The 20,283-nt window shown below is 45.1% G+C and overlaps 1 protein-coding gene across 1 annotated transcript in view; it reads left to right on the forward strand.

Moving 5' to 3' along the window:
* Window positions 1-20,283, forward strand: part of LOC143986696 (plasminogen-like) — a 174,111-nt gene that overhangs the window by 58,505 nt on the left and 95,323 nt on the right. The window contains exons 5-7 of the mRNA XM_077485104.1: window positions 6,307-6,446; window positions 13,220-13,366; window positions 19,787-19,949. Coding sequence (XP_077341230.1) covers window positions 6,307-6,446; window positions 13,220-13,366; window positions 19,787-19,949 — 450 coding nt within the window. The remainder of the gene's footprint in view (window positions 1-6,306; window positions 6,447-13,219; window positions 13,367-19,786; window positions 19,950-20,283) is intronic.

The raw sequence follows: 20,283 nt of genomic DNA on the forward strand, positions 1-20,283 counted from the left end.
TGAGGTAAAGTCACTCATGCGTTGTTCAACCTTATCCACCCTGCTGCCTAAGGCCTGTACTTCCCTTTTGAAAGTGATTTATCCCTGCAGTCATATCAGCATGTAGTGAAGCTTTCAGGGAAAACAACATGTCCTTAAGAACAGTGTCTGATACCGGCCTGTCAGAAGTGGGAAATGCGGCAGCTGAGCAGAGCTCTCAGTTCAAACGTCCATGTTGAAGCTCGGCCGCCATGCCCCCATTTTTTTCAATTATCGATGCTCCCTGCTGAAACCACCGCCTGTGGAAGAGAATTTCACATCCTTACTGCTCTTACAGTAAAGAACCCTCTACACAGTTTAAAGCGGTCCTCCACCCTGAAGTGGAAGTTCCGCTCATCTGATCCCTCCCCCCCTCCGGTGCCACAGTCGGCACCTTTCAGGGGGGAGGGGGGTGCAGTTACCTGGATAATCCAGGTATCTGCACCCACTTCCGGGACAAGACCCCCGCAGACTGCCACAGATGCCCCCCCCCCCCCCGTTGTGTTGTGGGAAACACACAGTTCCCAGGACACAGCGGGGACCAGCAGAGACACGCAGCGCGACTCGCGCATGCGCAGTAGGGAACTGGGCAGTGAAGCCGCAATGCTTCACTTCCCGATTCCCTGACAGAGGATGGCGGTGGGGGCAGCAGAGAGACGAGCGATTGCTTGTCATCTGCCGCCGACATCGCTGGACCCTGGGACAGGTAAGTGTGAATTTATTAAAAGTCAGCAGCTGCAATATTTGTAGCTGCTGGCTTTTAATATTTTTAAAGGTGCAGAACCACTTTAAGGTTAGACTGCTTGTCTTCTAATTCTAGTGAATGGCCACGTTTCCTGTTAAATTCCCTTTTACAGAATAGTTTTATCTCTATTGTGGTGTCACCAATATGGTATTTGTACATTTAAATCATATCCCCTCTCAATCGTCTCTTCTCCAGACAGAATAAGTTCAGTGCTTGTAACCTTTCCTCATAACTAAAGTCCTCTGGTCCCTTTATTAATTTTGTTGCCCTTCTCTGGACTCTCTCCACTTCCAGCACATCCTTCCTGAGGACTGGTGCCCAGAACTGGACAGCATAGTCCAGGTGCGGCCGGACCAGTGTCTTGTAGAGCGGGAGAATTATCGTTTTATCTCTGTAGTTAATCCCCTTTTTAATGCATGCCAATATTCTGTTTGCTTTGTTTGCTTTTCCATCCTAGATTGCATTCATATTTTTGCCAGCCAAATGCATTATTTTACATTTTTCTACATTAAACCTCATTTGCCATGTAGTTGCCCACCCCAATAATTTGTTCAGATCTTCTTGCAAGGTTACCACATCCTGCATAGAAGTTATTGCCCTGCTTAGCTTAGTATCGTCCGCAAATACAGAGATTAAGTTGTTTATCCCATCCTCCAGGTAGTTTATGAATAGATTAAACAGGATTGGTCCCAGGACAGAACCCTAGGGGACCCCACGTTCCACCCTGTACCATTCCAAGAACTCCCCATTTATTACCACCCTCTGAACTCGCCCCTGTAGTCAGATTTCAATCCATGCAATCCCCCTATGGTCCATGCCAACGGACCTTACTTTGTACAGTAAATGTTTATGGGGAACTTTATCAAATGCTTTTTCAAAATCCAGATATATCACGTCTATGGGCCTTGCTTTATCTAGATGGCAGCTCACCTCCCCCCTAGAAGGTTAATAGATCGGTTTGGCAAGAACGATTCTTCTTGAATCCATGCTGATTGCTGCTAATGATTCCGTTGTCATTACTAAAATCTTGTGTATAGTCCCTTCTCATCCCCTCCAACAGTTTGCAAACTATTGATGTTTGTTTTCTCCAATCAGCTGGTACCATTCCAGTCAGTAGACTGTTCATAAAAATTAGGAACAATGGTCTGGCAATTATTTGGCTGAGTTTCTTAAGGACCATCGGGTGCAAGCCATCTGGTGCCGGTGACTTATTAATGTTACGTTTTTAAAGTCAATTTTTTAACCACTTGCCGCCCGCCCTATAGGCAATTGACGGCGGCAAAGTGGTTTCATAATCCTGACCGGACGTCATATGACGTGATCAGGATTATGAGCCGCTGCGCGCCCCCGGGGGCGCACATTGCGGCGATCGTTGTTGCGGGGTGTCAGTCTGACACCCGGCAACCACGATCTCAGTAAAGAGTCTCCGACGGAGACTCTTTACCATGTGATCAGCCGTGTCCAATCACGGCTGATCACAGTGTAAATGGGAAGAGCCGGTGATCGGCTTTCCCTCACTCGCGTCTGTCAGACGCGAGTAGAGGAGAGCCGATCGGCTGCTCCTCTGACAGGGGGGGTCTGTGCTGATCGATTATCAGCACAGCCCCCCCAAGGATGCCCACACTGGACCACCAGGGACACCACCAGACCACCAGGGAAAAGGTAATAAAGGTCATAATCCTCCCTAGACCACCAGGGATGCCAGTCAGCACAATGGGTGCCAATCAGTGCCCATAATGGATGCCAATCAGTGCCCACAATGGGCATCACTGATTGGCATGCATTATTGTTTGGCACTGATTGGCATCCATTACTATAGTATAACACCGATGCCGCCTATGAGTGCCCACCTGTGCCGCCTATGAGTGCCCACCTGTGCCGCCTATGAGTGCCCACCTGTGCCGCCTATCCATGCCCACCTGTGCCGCCTATCTATGCCCACCTGTGCTGCCTATCCGTGCCCATCCGTGCCGCCCATCCGTGCCGCCCATCCGTGCCGCCCATCCGTGCCAGCTATTAGTGCCAATTTGTGCCACCTATCAGTGTCCGTCCGTGTCGCCCATCCGTGTCGCCCTTCCGTGTCGCCCATCAGTGCCGCCTATCAGTGCCACTTCATTGGTGCCACATTGGTGCCCATCAGTGCCGCCTTATCAGTGCCCATCAGTGTAGCCCCATCAGTGCCCATCAGTGAAGGAGAAAACGTACTTATTTACAAAGTTTTGAAACTGAAACAAAAAAAAACATTTTTTTTTTCAAAATTTTCGGTATTTTTTTATTTGTAGCGCAAAAAATAAAAACCATAGAGGTGATCAAATACCACCAAAAGAAAACTCTATTTGTGGGAAAAAAATGATAAAAATTTCATGTGGGTACAGTGTAGCATGACCGCGCAATTGTCATTCAAAGTGCGACAGCGCTAAAAGCTCAAAATTGGTCTGGGCAGGAAGGTGTTTAAGTGCCCTGTATTGAAGTGGTTAATGTCCTCTCTTAGCCATGAAGATGCTTCCTGTTATGTGTCATGAGGATAAACATTGCAGTTTAGGTTACTGAAGTCAGGGCCGTCGCAACAGGACAAGCAAAACAAGCAATTGCTTGGGGCCCCCAGCCTAGGGTGCCTGCCTGCTGCCTGTCACTGTCCCGGATTGCCGCCCTGGGTCGATCTCATGCATGATTGATCTGACTGTCACTGTCTGTCACTGTCTGTCTCAGACCATGGACCCCTAGCTGGCACTGTGCTGGTTGCTACCTGCCACCTGCTTGGCATGTAGCAACCAGTGACATCACGAGCAGAGCAGGAGAGAGGCAGAGTTGTGCCTATCATAGTGGAGGACTCGGGAGATCTAGCTAGCTCCACCCATGCTGGGTTCATACTGGGACTTGGAATCCTTCACTTTTGGGGAATGATCATGTGACCCCCCCCCCCCAAAAGTGAAGAACTATAGGTCCCAGTATGTATATTTGATTTTATGGTACAGTGGTGTTTTTTTGCAAATGTTCAATTGTTGAAAATGTTCAAATTTTGTGCACATTATATGCACCAGCAGTATTTGCACTGTAAAGCTTTTTTATTTATATATAGTGTTGGTGAACTAAAACTGTATCGCTATGCTGTGATTCCTGTAGGCTTTGCGTGCGGGGGGGGGGGGGCCTCCATGTCCAATTTGCTTGGGGCCCCCAAATTCCTTCAAACGGCCCTGACTGAAGTCCCGAGTCCCTTGTGAAGACTAAGCAGAATAATAAATTCAAAACCTTCGCCATCTCTCCATCCTTAGTAACCAGATTCCCTTCATGATTCTTTATGGGACCAATATGATCTGACCTCCCTTTCTTACTATTTATGTGCTTAATGAATTTCTTGGGATTTTTTTACTCTCCTCCGTTATGTGCCCTTTGTGTTCTATCTTAACCACCCTGATTGCACCCTTACATTTCTTGTTGCATTCTTTGTAAAGTTGGAATGCTGATGATGATCCCTCAGCCTTGTATTTTTTGAAGGCCTTCTTTTTTGCTTTTATATGCATTTTTACATTGGAGTTAAGCCACCCAGGACTTATTAGCTCTTTAAATGTATTTCCCATTGGGATGCACTGGCTAATGCCCTTATTTAATATGCTTTTAAAGCATACCCATTTTTCCTCCGTGTTCTTTGTTCCTAAGATTTTATCCCATTTATTATCTTCTACCAAGGATCGTAGTTTAGGGAAGTTGGCTCTTTTGAACTTCAGTGTCTTTGATTACCTTTATTCTAAAGAAATCACTATGGCTGATTTACAAAAGGTTTGCTCCATGAGTTTCGGTGCACAACGATGCGCAACGGCCATTTTCGTATTCACAAAGCATTTGCGCCTGTAACACAGCGCAATTCCCCATTCACTAATAACATGCCGGCGCACGGGAGGCGCGATCTGTGCACCGCTATAGACCTGGCGCATACATTCTTCAACTCAGAATTAAAAGAAGCTGGAAGTGTCAATATTATGGGGGTGATGTGGGTGATGTGAGGAAGTATAGTTATAACTGTCCAAGTAACAAATATGCCCAAAATAGAACGGAAAAGTAACTTCCTCTGAGCAAGCTTGCTACGCCTGCAAATACACTTGGAGCTGCGCGAGGTCAATTTATGCACTGCGCAAGTGGCATTTGCACATGTTCAAGTGCTCTGGTTCACTGCGTCTGCAAAATCTTAGTAAATGTCAAGCCACGTAGATTCATTTGCATAAGTTGAACAGGCGCACCTCTCAACTTTTTTTTTGCGCTGGTTCTCTTCTATGGGTTTTTTTTAAGGCTATTTGCACACAGGTGTACTTCGCCCCAAGTTGCTTCACTCTCAAGTCGTGTCCAAGTTGCCTCCCAAAGTCATGCTGGAAGTCGTGTTGCCCCTGTCTGAATGGACTGTTAATGATACAGCGTGCGCTATTATCAATGGGATACTATTATCGCGTGCGCCGGCATATTATCATCTGTTGCGCTTATGCGTTCACCAGTTCATATGCTCACTTAATAATTTATCTGGCGCACAAATTGAGGTATGAACCAGCGCAGCGCATTCATCTTAGTAAATAAGTCCCACTGTGTTTATGTGGGAAAGTGAGCCTAATGGGAGTGGTTTCATAATTATCTATCAGCTGTGGCACCTGCAGGGCACTAATGAGGAAAATTACAGCCCCAGCATCCCTTTTGACGTTATTTTCTATTGGGAGTATCTCACCAAAAATGAAATTTTTGTTGCAGGGGATGCCTGGAATCTGACTTCTAGCTTAGTGTAGACTTCTGGGAAAATCAGTGAGCCAATCACACAAGCAAGAAATTATGTTTCTGGGGGGTGTTCTGTACACATTGTACAGGTAGACATATTGCATTGCATTTTCAGAAAATTACAGAGCTGCAGATTGAAAGCGAAAGGTAATTTTAATAACATTCAATTACAATATGACTTGTATTGCAATTGTATACACTATATTATTTATATTTATTTGCTATTTTTTCCCCACGAAAGTGGAGTTACCTTTTAAGTAAGCTGGCCAGCAAAATATTCAGTGAAAAGAAGGTAGAAAAAAGGAGCCAAAGGTTTGTACAGAGGTATATGGAATGCAGCACACATCAATATTTACAAGGTACAATTAAGGCATATTACATTTTTTTGGGATATTTTGGATAACTATGTGGACAATATTGTACAGTATCAATCTACCTTCACCAGCAAACTGTGTTGTACTGGGTATAATACTAACCATACTCAAGCCAGTGCTGTTCACATCACTGTGCCCCCCTCCCCTCCTATTGAGCTATTGAGCCCGGGGGTTCTGCCCCTTTTGCTCCCCCCCCCCCCCCCCCTTGACCTGGTTCTGTCTGTGGGGATATAAAGCAACCAATTGGCTTCTATATTTTTTCATACTTCTTAGAAAGTGAAAAATGAAAGGCTGATTGGCTGAGCTCCAGTTGAGAGTTAATTTCCCCAAATACATTAGCATATGATGACATGTTTACCACATTTTACATTTTTTATGGTTCTGTAATATGACATAGATTTTTTTCTTGCCCAGCTTTACTCCTGAAAAGTTTCCAAATGCTGGGCTTGAGGCAAATTTTTGTAGAAATCCAGATGGAGATTCAAATGGACCTTGGTGTTACACTACAGACCCCAACATTAGATATGAATTTTGCAACATTCGCCAATGTGAAGGTGAGTAAATGTTTATTATATGTTAACTATAAGGGTAAATTTACATATAACTGTCTGTCAACAAGGAATTTCACCACTCTATAAGAGCACTATTCCTTAGGCCAATCAGCTGCTGTTTAAAGCCAACTTTTGCAATCTGCAGCTCTTTTTTTTTAGGCTAAAGCCTAGTACACAGGGAAGAATGTTGGGTGGCATTGTCTGGTTCAATAGATACTGACCGACATTCGGCCATGTGTACTTGAGTTCATCCTGCTTCTGTCAACAAGGGCTTGACCGAGAAAGGTCTGCCAACCGACTCCCGGTCAGCGCCCTCAGCCAATGGCTGAGAGCGCTGATCAGAGTGTTCTGGAGCCCTGTAATGAAGAATTCAGTACCATTTTTGAAGCTGATCCGACCCGATCCAACACTAAGCTGTCATCTGCGGCTTCGTTATGGAGTAGGGTGCAGAGGACACACCCAACAACAGAAACCTCATACTAAGTCTATGGGTGACGTCACTCCCCATTAATTTCAACAGAGCTTCCACCACTGGAGACCATATCGGCTTTAAAAAAAGTTATGTATACTGATTTCTTGTTTACAAGGTAAATAGGTTAGTGTTAGATTACATAGTTACATAGTTACATAGTTACATAGTTAGTCAGGTTGAAAAAAGACACAAGTCCATCCAGTTCAACCTTAAAAACAAATAAATAAAATAAAAAATAATCGTACAATCCAGATACCCAATTTTATGCCCACAATTGATCCAGAGGAAGGCGAAAAAAAAACCCAGCAGAGCATGCGCCAATTTGCTACAGCAGGGGAAAAAAAATCCTTCCTGATCCCCCAACAGGCGATCGGATTTTCCCTGGATCAACTTTACCTATGTTAGTACCTAGTTATATTATGTACCATCAGGAAAGTATCCAAGCCTTTCTTAAAGCAGTCTACTGAACTGGCCAGAACCACCTCTGGCGGGAGTCTATTCCACATTTTCACAGCTCTAACTGTGAAGAAACCTTTCCGTACTTGAAGATGAAATCTCTCTTCCTCTAGACGTAAAGAGTGCCCCCGTGTCCTCTGGGTTGACCGTACAGAGAACAACTCAACACCAAATTCACTATATGGACCCCTAATGTATTTGAACATGTTGATCATATCCCCCCTTAATCTCCTCTTCTCAAGAGTGAATAAATTTAGTTCCTCTAATCTCTTCTCATAGCTGAGTTCCTCCATGCCTCTTATCAGTTTGGTTGCCCTTCTCTGCACTTTCTCCAGTTCCCCGATATCCTTTTTGAGAACTGGTGCCCAAAACTGAACGGCATATTCCAGGTGAGGTCTTACTAATGATTTGAACAGGGGCAAAATTATATCTCTTTCTCTGGAGTCCATACCTCTCTTTATACAAGAAAGGACTTGGCTTGCTTTGCAAACAGCAGCTTGGCATTGCATGTTGTTATTGAGCTTATGGTCTACCAAAACCCCCAGATCCTTCTCCACTATGGATTCCCCCAGTTGTACTCCCCCTAGCATGTATGATGCATGCATATTCTTAGGCCCCAAGTGCATAACTTTACATTTATCAACATTAAACCTCATCTGCCACATAGTCGCCCAATTAGACAGTGTATTGAGGTCGGCTTGTAAATTGGAGACATCCTGTAAAGACGTTATTCCACTGCATATCTTGGTGTCATCTGCAAAGACAGAAATATTACTTTTGATCCCAGACCCAATATCATTTATAAAGATGTTAAAAAGTAAGGGTCCCAGCACTGAACCTTGGGGTACACCACTGATAACCTTAGACCATTCAGAGTAAGAGTCATTAACCACTACTCTCTGAATTCTGTCTTCTAGCCAATTTTCTATCCATTTACAAACTGATATTTCCAAACCTGTAGACTTTACCTTACACATGAGCCGTGTGTGGGGAACTGTATCGAATGCTTTTGCAAAATCCAAGTATACCACGTCCACCGCCACCCCTCTGTCCAAGGTTTTACTTACCTCCTCATAAAAAGAAATCGGATTTGTCTGACAACTTCTGTCTTTCATGAATCCATGTTGTCTGTTGCTTAAAGTGTTTTTGTTCAGCAAGAACTCGTCGATGTGGTCTTTTATTAAACGCACCAGTATCTTCCCAGCTATAGAAGTTAAGCTAACAGGTCTATAGTTACTTGGTAAAGACTTTGATCCCTTTTTAAATATAGGCACCACGTTCGCCCTGCGCCAATCCAGTGGGACTATTCCCGTCATTAATGAGTCCCTAAAAATTAGATACAATGGCTCTGAAATTACAGAGCTCAATTCTTTTAGGATCCGTGGGTGGATGCCATCAGGGCCAGGTGCTTTATCCACCTTTATTCTGTCTAAGTATGTTTAAAAAGTGTCAGAAAAAAAGGTCTTTTAAAAACTGCTAGCAAATAAAGGAGGGGAAAAAATAGATAAAAACACCCCCAAAAACAACACTTGCAAGCAGAAGCAGTCAAAAGCACAACTCCTGGTTATTAACTCTCCACTTTAGTTCAAAATTCCACTTGTGTTCACAAAATCCACATGCAAACCACCAACAGGGAGCAAGCTCCTTGGGGAGCTTTTATACCTACCTTTATACACCTGTGAACAATTAACCCCTCCCCTCAATTAGCAGGAAGAAAGAGAAAAAAAAAATGCTGTTTAAAAAGTGTCAGAAAAAAAGGTCTTTTAAAAACTGCTAGCAAATAAAGGAGGGGAAAAAATAGATAAAAACACCCCCAAAAACAACACTTGCAAGCAGAAGCAGTCAAAAGCACAACTCCTGGTTATTAACTCTCCACTTTAGTTCAAAATTCCACTTGTGTTCACAAAATCCACATGATTGTGGATGTCTGTAGATGCAGGGATTTTAGTGTTAGACTGGACTTCTACTTTAAGGCCTAAATAATCCATCTCCCTTTATTTTCTTGAACTCTGAGTCCGACTCATGGAACATGTGGCAATGGACCTCATTTGAGGGGGGGGGGGGGGTGGTAATGTAGCCTTCCCAGAATGTATCTGTGAGGTCCTGGTTACATCACAAGTGCCTCACTCAACCAGGAATTGGAAACACAGTATTTGTAATGAAAACCAATGAATGTAAGATGATTTTCATATCAGCGTGCAGAGCTGCATGCTAATGTATTATAGCTGCAGGGGGTGTTCTGCTTCAATCACAAGTGCTTTGAGAGGATTATCTCTTTTTAGAACACAACTTCAAGTAGCTATTGTGTATCAACATATAAACAACGCAAAAAAACATTCATTTCGACCCAGTACTGATTGAGATGAAATAAAAGCTGACATGCAACATACTCTTTTGTAATTATCTCCTATCATTGTAAGCTTATTTTCCATTACTATGTTTAAATTATTACGCAATAGCCATGGGCGTCCGCAGAACTTTTTTCAAGGGGGGGGCACCATTTTAAGGCCACTCATGCTCCGCCCCTTTTCGACAATCTCATGAAAATCTTTCCACTGGTAATACATATGTGTTATATAACAGATAATTCATCTTCACTTTGTATTGGAATTTACTCTGGCAGCTGTGTTCCATGCCCATATAGCCTAGAGAATGTACATCTTTTTACATTGCAATACATCTGTTGTGGCCATATTTTTATCTCATACTGTCACTGTATAGGCTGTTTTCATCAAGATAAAAATATGGCAACAACAGATGTATTGCAATGTAAAAAGATGTACATTCTCTAGGCTATATGGGCCTGGTATGCAGCCACCTGAGTAACCTTGCGGATTCCCATGCTTTCAAAAACCAGCCCTGGAAAAAATTTCATACCAGCCTCACAGCATTATTATACCAGCCCAACAGCATAACGTAATTATTTTCTTGTTCATGAAAGGGAAAACCATACATTTTAAAGCACATTTGATAAAGAGAGTATTATATATAGATATTAAATCACATAGGGCTTTATATATATATATATATATACACATATATGCATATATATATATATATTCAAATTCCAGTTAATAGTGGTAAGTGATCAATCATCAAGGGGGACCCCAGAAGCTCAGAACGTGGGGGGGACCACCTTCTGCAGAAAGAATACTCTAAGGTAAGGGGGGTGGGTTACTAATATAAGGAGGAAACCCTTTATATCAGTGCCCCTTACATTATCGTATTCACTCCCCCCTTACAACAGTCACTCCCCGCCCCCGACTGGCCTGGCAGTGCTTTCACTGACATCCTCTCAGGTGCACTGTGCAGGGCCCAGTCAGTCGGCTCCAGCTTGGTGGCTCTGGTTTTATCCTATAGTCTCCTGTCCACAGTCCACACAAGTCTGACTTCTCCCATGACCCCCATCCCAGCGGTGCTCCCACTCTTGACTCCTCTCCAGACTCCCTCAGAGACTGCAGACATGCTACAGGAGATGGTCAGAGACTGCAGACTTGATGCAAGAGCTCAATGTAGCCTCATCAGTGCCCATCAAATGCAGCCTCACTGTGCCCACCAATGCAGCCTCACTGTGCCCACCAATGCAGCCTCACTGTGCCCACCAATGCATCCTCATTGTGTCCATCAAATGCAGCCTCACTGTGTCCATCAAATGCAGCCTCACTGTGTCCATCAAATGCAGCTTTACTGTGCCGTGAATGCAACCTCACTGTGCCCATCATTGCAGCCCCTCCTGTGCCCCATGTCCCAGTCTGCAGTCCCTGTCTGTGGGAAGGAGTGTTGTTGATGGTTGGTACGGTACCTTGCATGCCAGCAGGATATCCATGACAGCCAGCAGCAGGCCGGGTCTGTTCTCATTTTGTATGGGGACGGTGCTCCTTCCAGAGGATCTGTCTGCTGTGAGATGCAGTGGTCCCTGGCCACCAGCACCTTCAGCCGTCCTCATTTTCCGGCCCCAGTCAGCCTGCCCTCTGGTCCTGGGGAAGTGAAGAGCACTGGGTGGGAGTTGGAGAGAAGGGGGAGCAAAGAGTACTGGCAGGGTTGGAGCACACATGGGTGGGGGCAAAGAGCGAGGGGGAGTGGAGATCACAGGGGTGGGGAGCGGAGAGCGCTGGGGGGGGACTTAAGAGCACTGGGGGGCCAATAAGAACAGGGGTAGAGAGCACGGTAGGCTGAGAGCACTGGGGGGGGGGGGGCTAAGAGTGTGGGGTGGTGAAGAGCACTGGGGGGGGGCAGAAAAACATGGGTGGAGAGCATGGGGGCTGGAGAGTACTGGGGGGTACAAAGAGCAGGGGGGAGTGGAGAGCAATGGGGGAGAGCTTGAGAGCACCAGTGGGGGCCAGAAAGAACAGGGGTGGAAAGCACGGGGGACTGGAGAGCACTATGGGGGGTGGAGAGCACATGGCTGGGGGCAAAATGCAGGGGGGAGTGGAGAGTACAGGGGTGGGGAGTGGAGAGTGCTGGGGGAGCCAAAAAGAACAGGAGTGGAGAGCACGGAGGGTAGAGAGCACTGGGGGGGCTGGAGAGCACCAGGGGGACAGGAAGAACAAGGGTGGGGAGAATGGGGGGCTGGAGTGCACTGGGGTGGGGGCTGGAGAGTGATGGGGAGAGCTGAAGAGCACTGGGGGGGGAGAAAGAACAGGGGAAGAGCACTGGGGGAGTGGAGAGCACTGGGGGGAGAGCACTGGGGGGGAAAGAACAGGGGGAGAGCACTGGGGGGAGAGGAGAGCACTGGGGGGGAAGGAGAGCACTGGGGGGAAAAATAACAGTGGGGGAGAGCACTGGGGGAGAGCACTGGGGGAATGGAGGGCACTGGGGGGGAGAACAGGGGGGAGAGCACTGGAGGGAGTGGAGAGCACTGGGGGGGAGAGCACTGGGGGGAGAACGGGGGAGAGCACTGGGGGGAGAACGGGGGAGAGCACTGGGGAGGAGAACGGGGGGAGAGCACGGAGGGGAGAGGACTGGAGGGAGTGGAGATCATTGTGGTGGGGAAAACAGGGGGGGTAGCACTGGGCAGAATGGAGAGCACTGGGGGGGAACAGGGGGGGAGAGCACTGGGATGGTGGCTAGAGAAGGATGGGGAGAGCTGGAGAGCAGGGGGGGGCAGCAAGAACAGGGGAGGAGAAAATTGTGGGGGGGGGCAGGATAGTGTGGTGGAGGAGAGCACTGGGGGGGGGGCAAGGGGGAGAGCACTGGGGGGAGTGGAGAGCACTGTTGGGGGGGCGAACAGGGGGAGAGCACTGGGGTGAGTGGAGAGCACTGGGGGAGAACAGGAGGGAAGCACTTGGGGGTGAACGGGGGGAGTGGAGAGTTCTGGGATCATGCTAGCTGATGTTACCTGTGGTTTCTTGCTGTTCTTGTTGCCTAGGTATGCACAGGCACAGCACAGATGGGTAGCAGAATATACAGTAACTGGGCTGGGCGGCTCACAGACTGCCAGTGTCAGGCCAGCATATCACTCGGCTCGTCAGCAGCTTGAGTGGGCGGATCCGCAACAACACGATGTGAGTGAGAGTGACACACCTACACTACACAGGCAGCCAATCAATGAAGAGGAGGAGTGGAAAGGCTGACCTGCAGAGCGGTGTACACTGGACAGTGAAAACAGCAGAGAGCAGCCAGCAGAGAAACAGTGACAGTCTCAGATGTAGGAAAAAAGTCTGTGGTGGCCGCGGCGGACATTAAACACAACACACAGCCAGGAGACAGCGCCAAGTAGCCAACAACACCTAATGATTCCAGGGGGGGGGCAACTGCCCCACCTTGCCCGTATTTGCGGACGCCCATGGCAATAGCTAATGTTATGCTGAGAGATAATTACAAGAGTGAATGCCTTCACTTGCCTCAGATCTTAATAATTGTACCTATGTTTCCAGGATGCCAGAAAAAAATCTCATAAGGAATTACTGTCGGAATCCAGATGGAGAACCACGACCATGGTGCTTTACTACTAACCCAGACAAGCGGTGGGAACACTGCGTTGTTCCACGCTGTAGTGAGTGCTGAAGTTTAAATGCTTTAAATTTATTGTACAGGAACAATTCACTTTGCTAAATCTTCATTATTATATCACCACTGTGATTCATTTGCTGCATAGAAATTATGACTATAATGAAATGCCATGGGCTTGGTAAAATGTTTTCGGTGTTTTTACAAAAAATATTATTCATTTTAGGTGGACCCTCGGAACTGCAAAGTAGTTGTATTTGTATGTAATAATTCTGGAAGCAGTTAGTGATTGCCTATATCAGGGTTTCTCAACCCAGGGTTCCTCCAGTGGTTCCTTGAGCAATGAGCAATTTCCTCCTCTCAGATAAGTTCCCACTGACACAATTGATCTTTTTAGCTATCTGTAAGGGGGTAATTCTTTCTAATGACCATAAGTGTAAGGAGCATTCTTCCCACTGACCATCACACTAATTCACCATATGAGTTGTAGATATATTATTTGTTTGGTAGGGGTTTGCATGAGACTAGAATGTTGTTTCAAGGGTTTCTTTGTGTTAAAAAGGTTGGGAAAGGCTGACCTATATTATAAGTAAGTCTCATAGGTGTAAAAATCATGGAATGGTCTTTATAGTATGTCCACCATTTTCTACTTGAGACCTGCGCTCTACTGAACATTTTCCCCCAATTGATGTCCTTTTTGGGGGGGGGGGGGGTTGGGGGAAGCAAATAGGGACACAATTTGATAGCAGATGTGGATAGATATTTATTTTTAAAGTACACCTTTTCAGAGATTTGTTAAGGATCGGAAGCCCAATACCCAATTTTACCAAAGTTTCAGCTCCTGGGTTTAGCGCTGGATCCCAGCTGTCTCTGGACCCTAGCTGTCAGCCAGAGGTACCTGAAGGAACCACTCAATCTGGGTGCTATTTTAAAATGGCACTGCGAGAAATAACCGCTGTACTTGCTCAATTTTAAAATGGCACCCAGGACTCAAGTGGTTAAAGCATATCTAAACCAAAAAACTAAATTGGAATATATTCCAGTTTACATATTCTTAGATCTGATGGCTGCATTTGTTTTCTTTATTCAGGGTCAAAACTCTTCCTCTACTACAGAAAGTTACCTGTTGATCTTGCCATAGATCTTGAGTTATAATAACTTCCAGCAGACTAAACTGAAATCTTGAATAAGGTTAGCAGCAGACCTAACTATCTTTTATGGGCTTCTGGTAAAAAAAATTCCTTCCACCTACAGTGCATCTGGAAAGTATTCACAGCACTTTACTTTTTACACATTTTGTTATGTTACAGCATTATTACAAAATGGATGAAATTCATTATTTTCCTCAAAATTCTACAAACAATACACCATAATGACAATGTGAAAGAAGTTTGTTTGAAATCTTTTCAAATTTATTAAAAATAAAAAAAATCACATGTACATAAATATTCACAGCATTTGTCATGACACTCAAAATGTTTCTACTTGATCGGAGTCCACCTGTGGTAAATTCAGTTGACTGGACATGATTTGGAAAGGCACACACCTGTCTATATAAGGTCCCACAGTTAACAGTGCATGTCAGAGCACAACCCAAGCTATGAAGTCCAAGGAATTGTCTGTAGACCTCTGAGACAGGATTGTATCAAGGCACAGATCTGGGGAAGGGTACAGACAAATGTCCGCAGAATTGGAGCTCCCAATGAGCACAGTTGCCTCCTTCAAGTTTGGAACCACCAAGACTCTTCTTAGAGCGGGCCGGACAGCCAAACTGAGCGATCAGGGGAGAAGGTTCTTAGTCAGGGAGGTGACCAAGAACCCGATGGTCACTCTGACAGAACTCCAGTGTATCTCTCTGAGAAGAGAGGAGAACATTCCAGAACAACAATTATCTCTGCAGCACGCCTCTAATCAGGCCTGTATGGTAGAGTGGCCAGACGGAAGCCACTGCTCAGTAAAAGGCACATGACAGCCCGCCTGAATTTTTCCAAAAGGCACCTGAAGGACTCTCAGACCATGTAAAACCAAATTCTCTGGTCTGATTAAACAAAGATTGAACTCTTTGGTCTGAATGGTAAGCCTCCTGTCTGGAGGAAACCAGGCACTGCTCATCACTTGGCCAATACCATCCCTGCAGTGAAGCATGGTGGTGGCAGAATCATGCTGTGGCAGGAACTGGGAGACTAGTCAGGATCGAAAGATATTTACAGAAAAATGCTTGCTGAAAACCTGCTCCAGAGTGCTCTGGACCTCAGACTGGGGTGAAGGTTCATCTTCCAACAGGATAATGACCCTAAGCACAGCCAGGATAACAAAGAAGTGGCTACAGGACAACTCTGTAAATGTCCTTGAGTGGCTCAGACTTGAACTAGATTAAACATCTCTAGAGAGATCTGAAAATGGCTGTGCACCGACGCTCCCCATCCAACCTAATGGAGCTTGAGAGATCCTGCAAAGAAAAATGGGAGAAATTGCCTAAAAATAGGTGTGCCAAGCTTGTAGCATTGTACTCAAAAAGACTTGACTCTGTAATTGGTGCCAAAGGTGCGTCAACAAAGTATTGAGCAAAGGCTGTGAATATTTATGTACATGTGATTTTTAATAAATTTACAAAGATTTCAAACAAACATCTTTCACATTGTCATTATGGGGGAATTGTTTGTAGAGTTTAAAAGAAAATAACGAATGTAATTAATTTTGGGAAAAGGCTGTAACATAACAAAATGTGGAAAAAGGGAAGCACTGTGGATACTTTCCGGATGCACTGTATGTAATTGAGAAGAAGAACCACCTTTATCAGTCTGAATGGGCAGAACAGGCAAGGGAGACAACACTGCTCCTTCATATATACAATACACTCAGTGAGGACAGGAAAATTGTTAGCTGGAAGATTACCAGGTGACAAAAAAAAACTAATGCAGCCATCACACATAATTGAAACCTATACGGTATATTACATTTTTTGTTAAGCTGACCTATTTTATTCAGTGAGAGATAGTTTGCAATTTTTTGCTTAGATTCCAAAAAACATTGGCTTTTTTTGCCATCACATATTACATAGTTACATAGTTAGTCAGGTTGAAAAGAGACATAAGACTTTACCTTACACATGAGTCGTGTGTGCGGAACTGTATCGAACGCTTTTGCAAAATCCAAGTATACCATGTCCACCGCCACCCCTCTGCATATACAGTGCTTTGCAAAAGTATTCACCCCCCTTGGCTGTGTGCAATCTAAGTATCACATGATCTGTCATTACATATACACACCTTTTTGAAAGGTCCCAGAGGCTGACACACCTAAGCAAGAGGCACCACTAACCAAACACTGCCAGGGAGACCAAGGAACTCTCCAAACAAGTAAGGGGCAAAATTGTTAAGGTACAAGTCAGGTTAGGGCAGTGGTCATCAACCCTGTCCTCAGGGCCCACTAACAGGCCAGGTTTGCAAGATAACTGAAATACATCACAGGTGATATCATTTGCTGCTCAGTGATTGCAGTATTGTAGTCTGCATCTCCCCAAGGTAATACATAAAACCCAGCCTGTTAGTGGGCCCTGAGGAAAGGGTTGATGACCACTGGGTTAGGGTATAAAAAAATATTCAAATCTTTGCTGATCCCTAGGACCACCATCACCATCAAATCCATCATAAAGAAATAGAAAAAACATGGCACAACAGCAGACCTGCCAAAGAGACGGCCACACACCGAAACTCACGGACCGCGCAAGGAGGGCATTTATTTAGAGAGGCAGCAAAGAGACCTAAGGTAACCCTGGAGGAGCTGCATAGTTCCACATCAGAGACTGGAATATCTGTACATAGGATGACAATAAGCCGTACGCTCCATAGAGTTGGGCTTTATGGCAGGGTGGTCAGAAGAAAGCCATTACTTTCAGCAAAAAAACAAAATGGCATGTTTTGAGTTTGCGAAAAAGGCATGTGGGAGACTCACAAAATGTATGGAAGAAGGTGCTCTGGTCTGATGAGACTAAAATGTTACTTTTTGGCCATCAAAGAAAACGCTATGTCTGGCGCAAACCCAACACATCACATCAACAAAGAACACCATCCCCACAGTGAAACATGGTGGTGGCAGTATCATGCTATGGGGTTTTTCATCAGTCGGGACTGGGAAACTGGTCAGAGTTGACAGAAAGATGGATGGTGCTAAATACAGGGATATTCTTGAGAAAAACCTGTACCACTCTGTGTGTGATTTGAGGCTAGGATGGAGGTTCACCTTCCAGTAGGACAATGACCCCAAACACGCTGCTAAAACAACACTTAAGTGGTTTAAGGGGAAACAGGTAAATGTGTTGGAATGGCCTAGTCAAAGCCCAGACCTCAATCCAATAGAAAATATGTGGTCAGACTTAACAATTGCTGTTCACAACTGTAAACCATCCAACTTGACCTGCAGCTGTTTTGCAAGGAGGAATGGGCAAAAATCCCAGTGGTAAGGTGTGGCAAGCTCATAGAGACTTATCCAAAGCGACTTGGAGTTGTGATAGAATAAAATATTAGAGCACACACAAGCAAAAAAGACATTTACCTCTTGCAAGGCTATTTAACCACTTTCAGACAGGACCATTTTGCTGGCCAAAGACGAGACCACTTTTTGTGATTCGGCACTGCGTCGCTTTAACTGACAATTGCGCGTTCATGCGATGTGGCTCCCAAACAAAATGTAAGTCCTTTTTTTCCCACAAATAGAGCTTTCTTTTGGTGGTATTTGATCACCCCTGTGGTTTTTATTTTTTGCGCTATAAACAAAAAAGAGGCACAATTTTGAAAAAAAACACATTATTTTTAACTTTTTGCTATAACAAATATCCCCCAAAAATGTGTAAAAAAAAAAAAAAAAAAAAAATGTTTCCCTCAGTTTAGTCCGATACGTATTCTTCTACATATTTTTGGTAAAAAAAAAAAACCCAAAAGCGATTGATTCATTTACGTAAAAGTTATAGCGTTTACAAAGTAGGGGATAGTTTTATGGCATTTTTATTAATATTCTTTTTTTTTTTACTAGTAATGGCAGCAATCGGAGATTTTTATTGTGACTGCGACATTATGGCGGACACATCAGACATTTTTGACACATTTTTGGGACCATTGTCATTTATAGAGCAATCAGTGCTATACAAATGCACTGATTCCTGTGTAAATGACACTGGCAGTGAATGGGGTTAACCACTAGGTGGCAGTGTAGGGTTTAAGTGTGTCCTAGGGGAGTGTTGCTTACGTTGGGGGTGTGGCTGTGTTTTACACATCACTGATCTCTGATCCAATCACAGGGAGCAGAGATCAGTGACACTGTTGCCAGGCAGAACAGGGAAATGCTTGTTTACTTTAGCATCTCCTCGTTCTTCCTCCCGAGACGATCGCGATGGCATGGTGGCAAATTTAAAGGGACGTACCTGTACGCCCATTTGCCTGTCCGTGCCATTCTGCCAATGCACATCAGCGTGCGCCGGTCGGGAAATGGTTAAAACACCTAAACATTTTCAAAAAATATGGGGATTCAGTCACACCATATTGCTATATGGTGCTTAAAGCGGGAGTCCGCCGGGGATTCCGTGTTTTTTTTTTTTTAAAAGCCAGCAGCTACAAATACTGCAGCTGCTGACTTTTAAAATAGTGACACTTACCTGTCCAGCGCACCCGCGATGTCGGCACCCGAAGCCGATCTCTCGATCGTCTCTTGGGTGCTGCCGCCGCCATCTTGGGTATGGGAATCAGGAAGTGGAGCCTTTCGGCTTCATTTCCCGGTTCCCTACTGCGCATGCGCGAGTCGCGCTGCGCAATAAGGACGGTCCCCGCTGCCTCTGGGATCTGTGTGTTTCCCAGCAGGCAGCGGGGGACTTTCAAAAAGGGGCGTAATCTACGGCCCTTTCCGCAGAGAGCTATCCCGGAAGTGGGTGCAGATACCTGTACTGTACAGGTACCTGCCCCCCCTCCCCCTGAAAGGTGCCAATTGTGGCGCCGGAGGGGGGGAGGGTTCCGATGAGCGGAAGGTCCACTTTAGGGTGGACCTCCGCTTTAAGCCCACTTACTGCGACAGCATGTGCCCCCTAAATATCTTGTTTGGAGCTGTGATAGCCACAAAAGTTGGCGCTACACAGTATTGACTTCAGGGGGGTGAATAGTTATGCACATTGACTTTTTCAGTTATTTTGTCCTATTTGTTGTTTGCTTCACAATAAACAAACAAAAAAAAACATCTTCAAAGTTGTGGGCATGTTCTGTAAACTAAATGATGCAAATCCTCAAACAATCCATGTTAATTCCAGGTTGTGAGGCAACAAAACAGGAAAAATGGCAAGGGGGGGGGGGGGGGTTTGGGGGGTGAATATTTTTGCAAGGCACTGTATTAATACTTAGATTCACAATGATTTTATGACGAGAAAACATTTAATAAAACTACATAACATTTTTTAAAGGTTTTTTTTTTTTTCATCTTGAAGCCTCTAATCCTCCTCCGTCACCACCTGGATTGCAATGTTTGTCTGGAAAAGGAGAGTCATATCAAGGAAATATCGCTATCACATCATCAGGAAAGACTTGTCAGGCTTGGAGTGCTCAGGAACCCCACATGCATTCCAGAACCACAGATAACTACCCCTGCAAGTAAGAGATTTATTTGTTTACATATCATAGTATATGTCAGTTGGCAAAGAAGTTACGGTCAGAGATGCAGTCAGATCTCTATCTTAAAGCGGTAGTAAACCCGCAATTTTTTTTTTTTTTTTAAACCTGCAAAGCAAAAGGCATAATGAGCTAGTATGCACCGCATACTAGCTCATTATGAAATACTTACCTTAGAACGAGGCCCCGACATCTGGCCCGATCCACGCCGAGGGAGCCGACATGCTCCCTCGGCGTCTCTTCCGGGTATCGCGGCTCCGGCGCTGTGAGTGGCCGGAGCCGCGATATCGTCACTCCCGCGCATGCGCGCGGGAGA

The sequence above is a fragment of the Lithobates pipiens genome, unplaced genomic scaffold, assembly GCF_037356315.1.
Source record: "Lithobates pipiens isolate NorthernLeopardFrog02 unplaced genomic scaffold, aLitPip1_a1.2 Scaffold_18, whole genome shotgun sequence".
In the NCBI taxonomy this organism is placed as follows: Eukaryota; Metazoa; Chordata; class Amphibia; order Anura; family Ranidae; genus Lithobates; species Lithobates pipiens.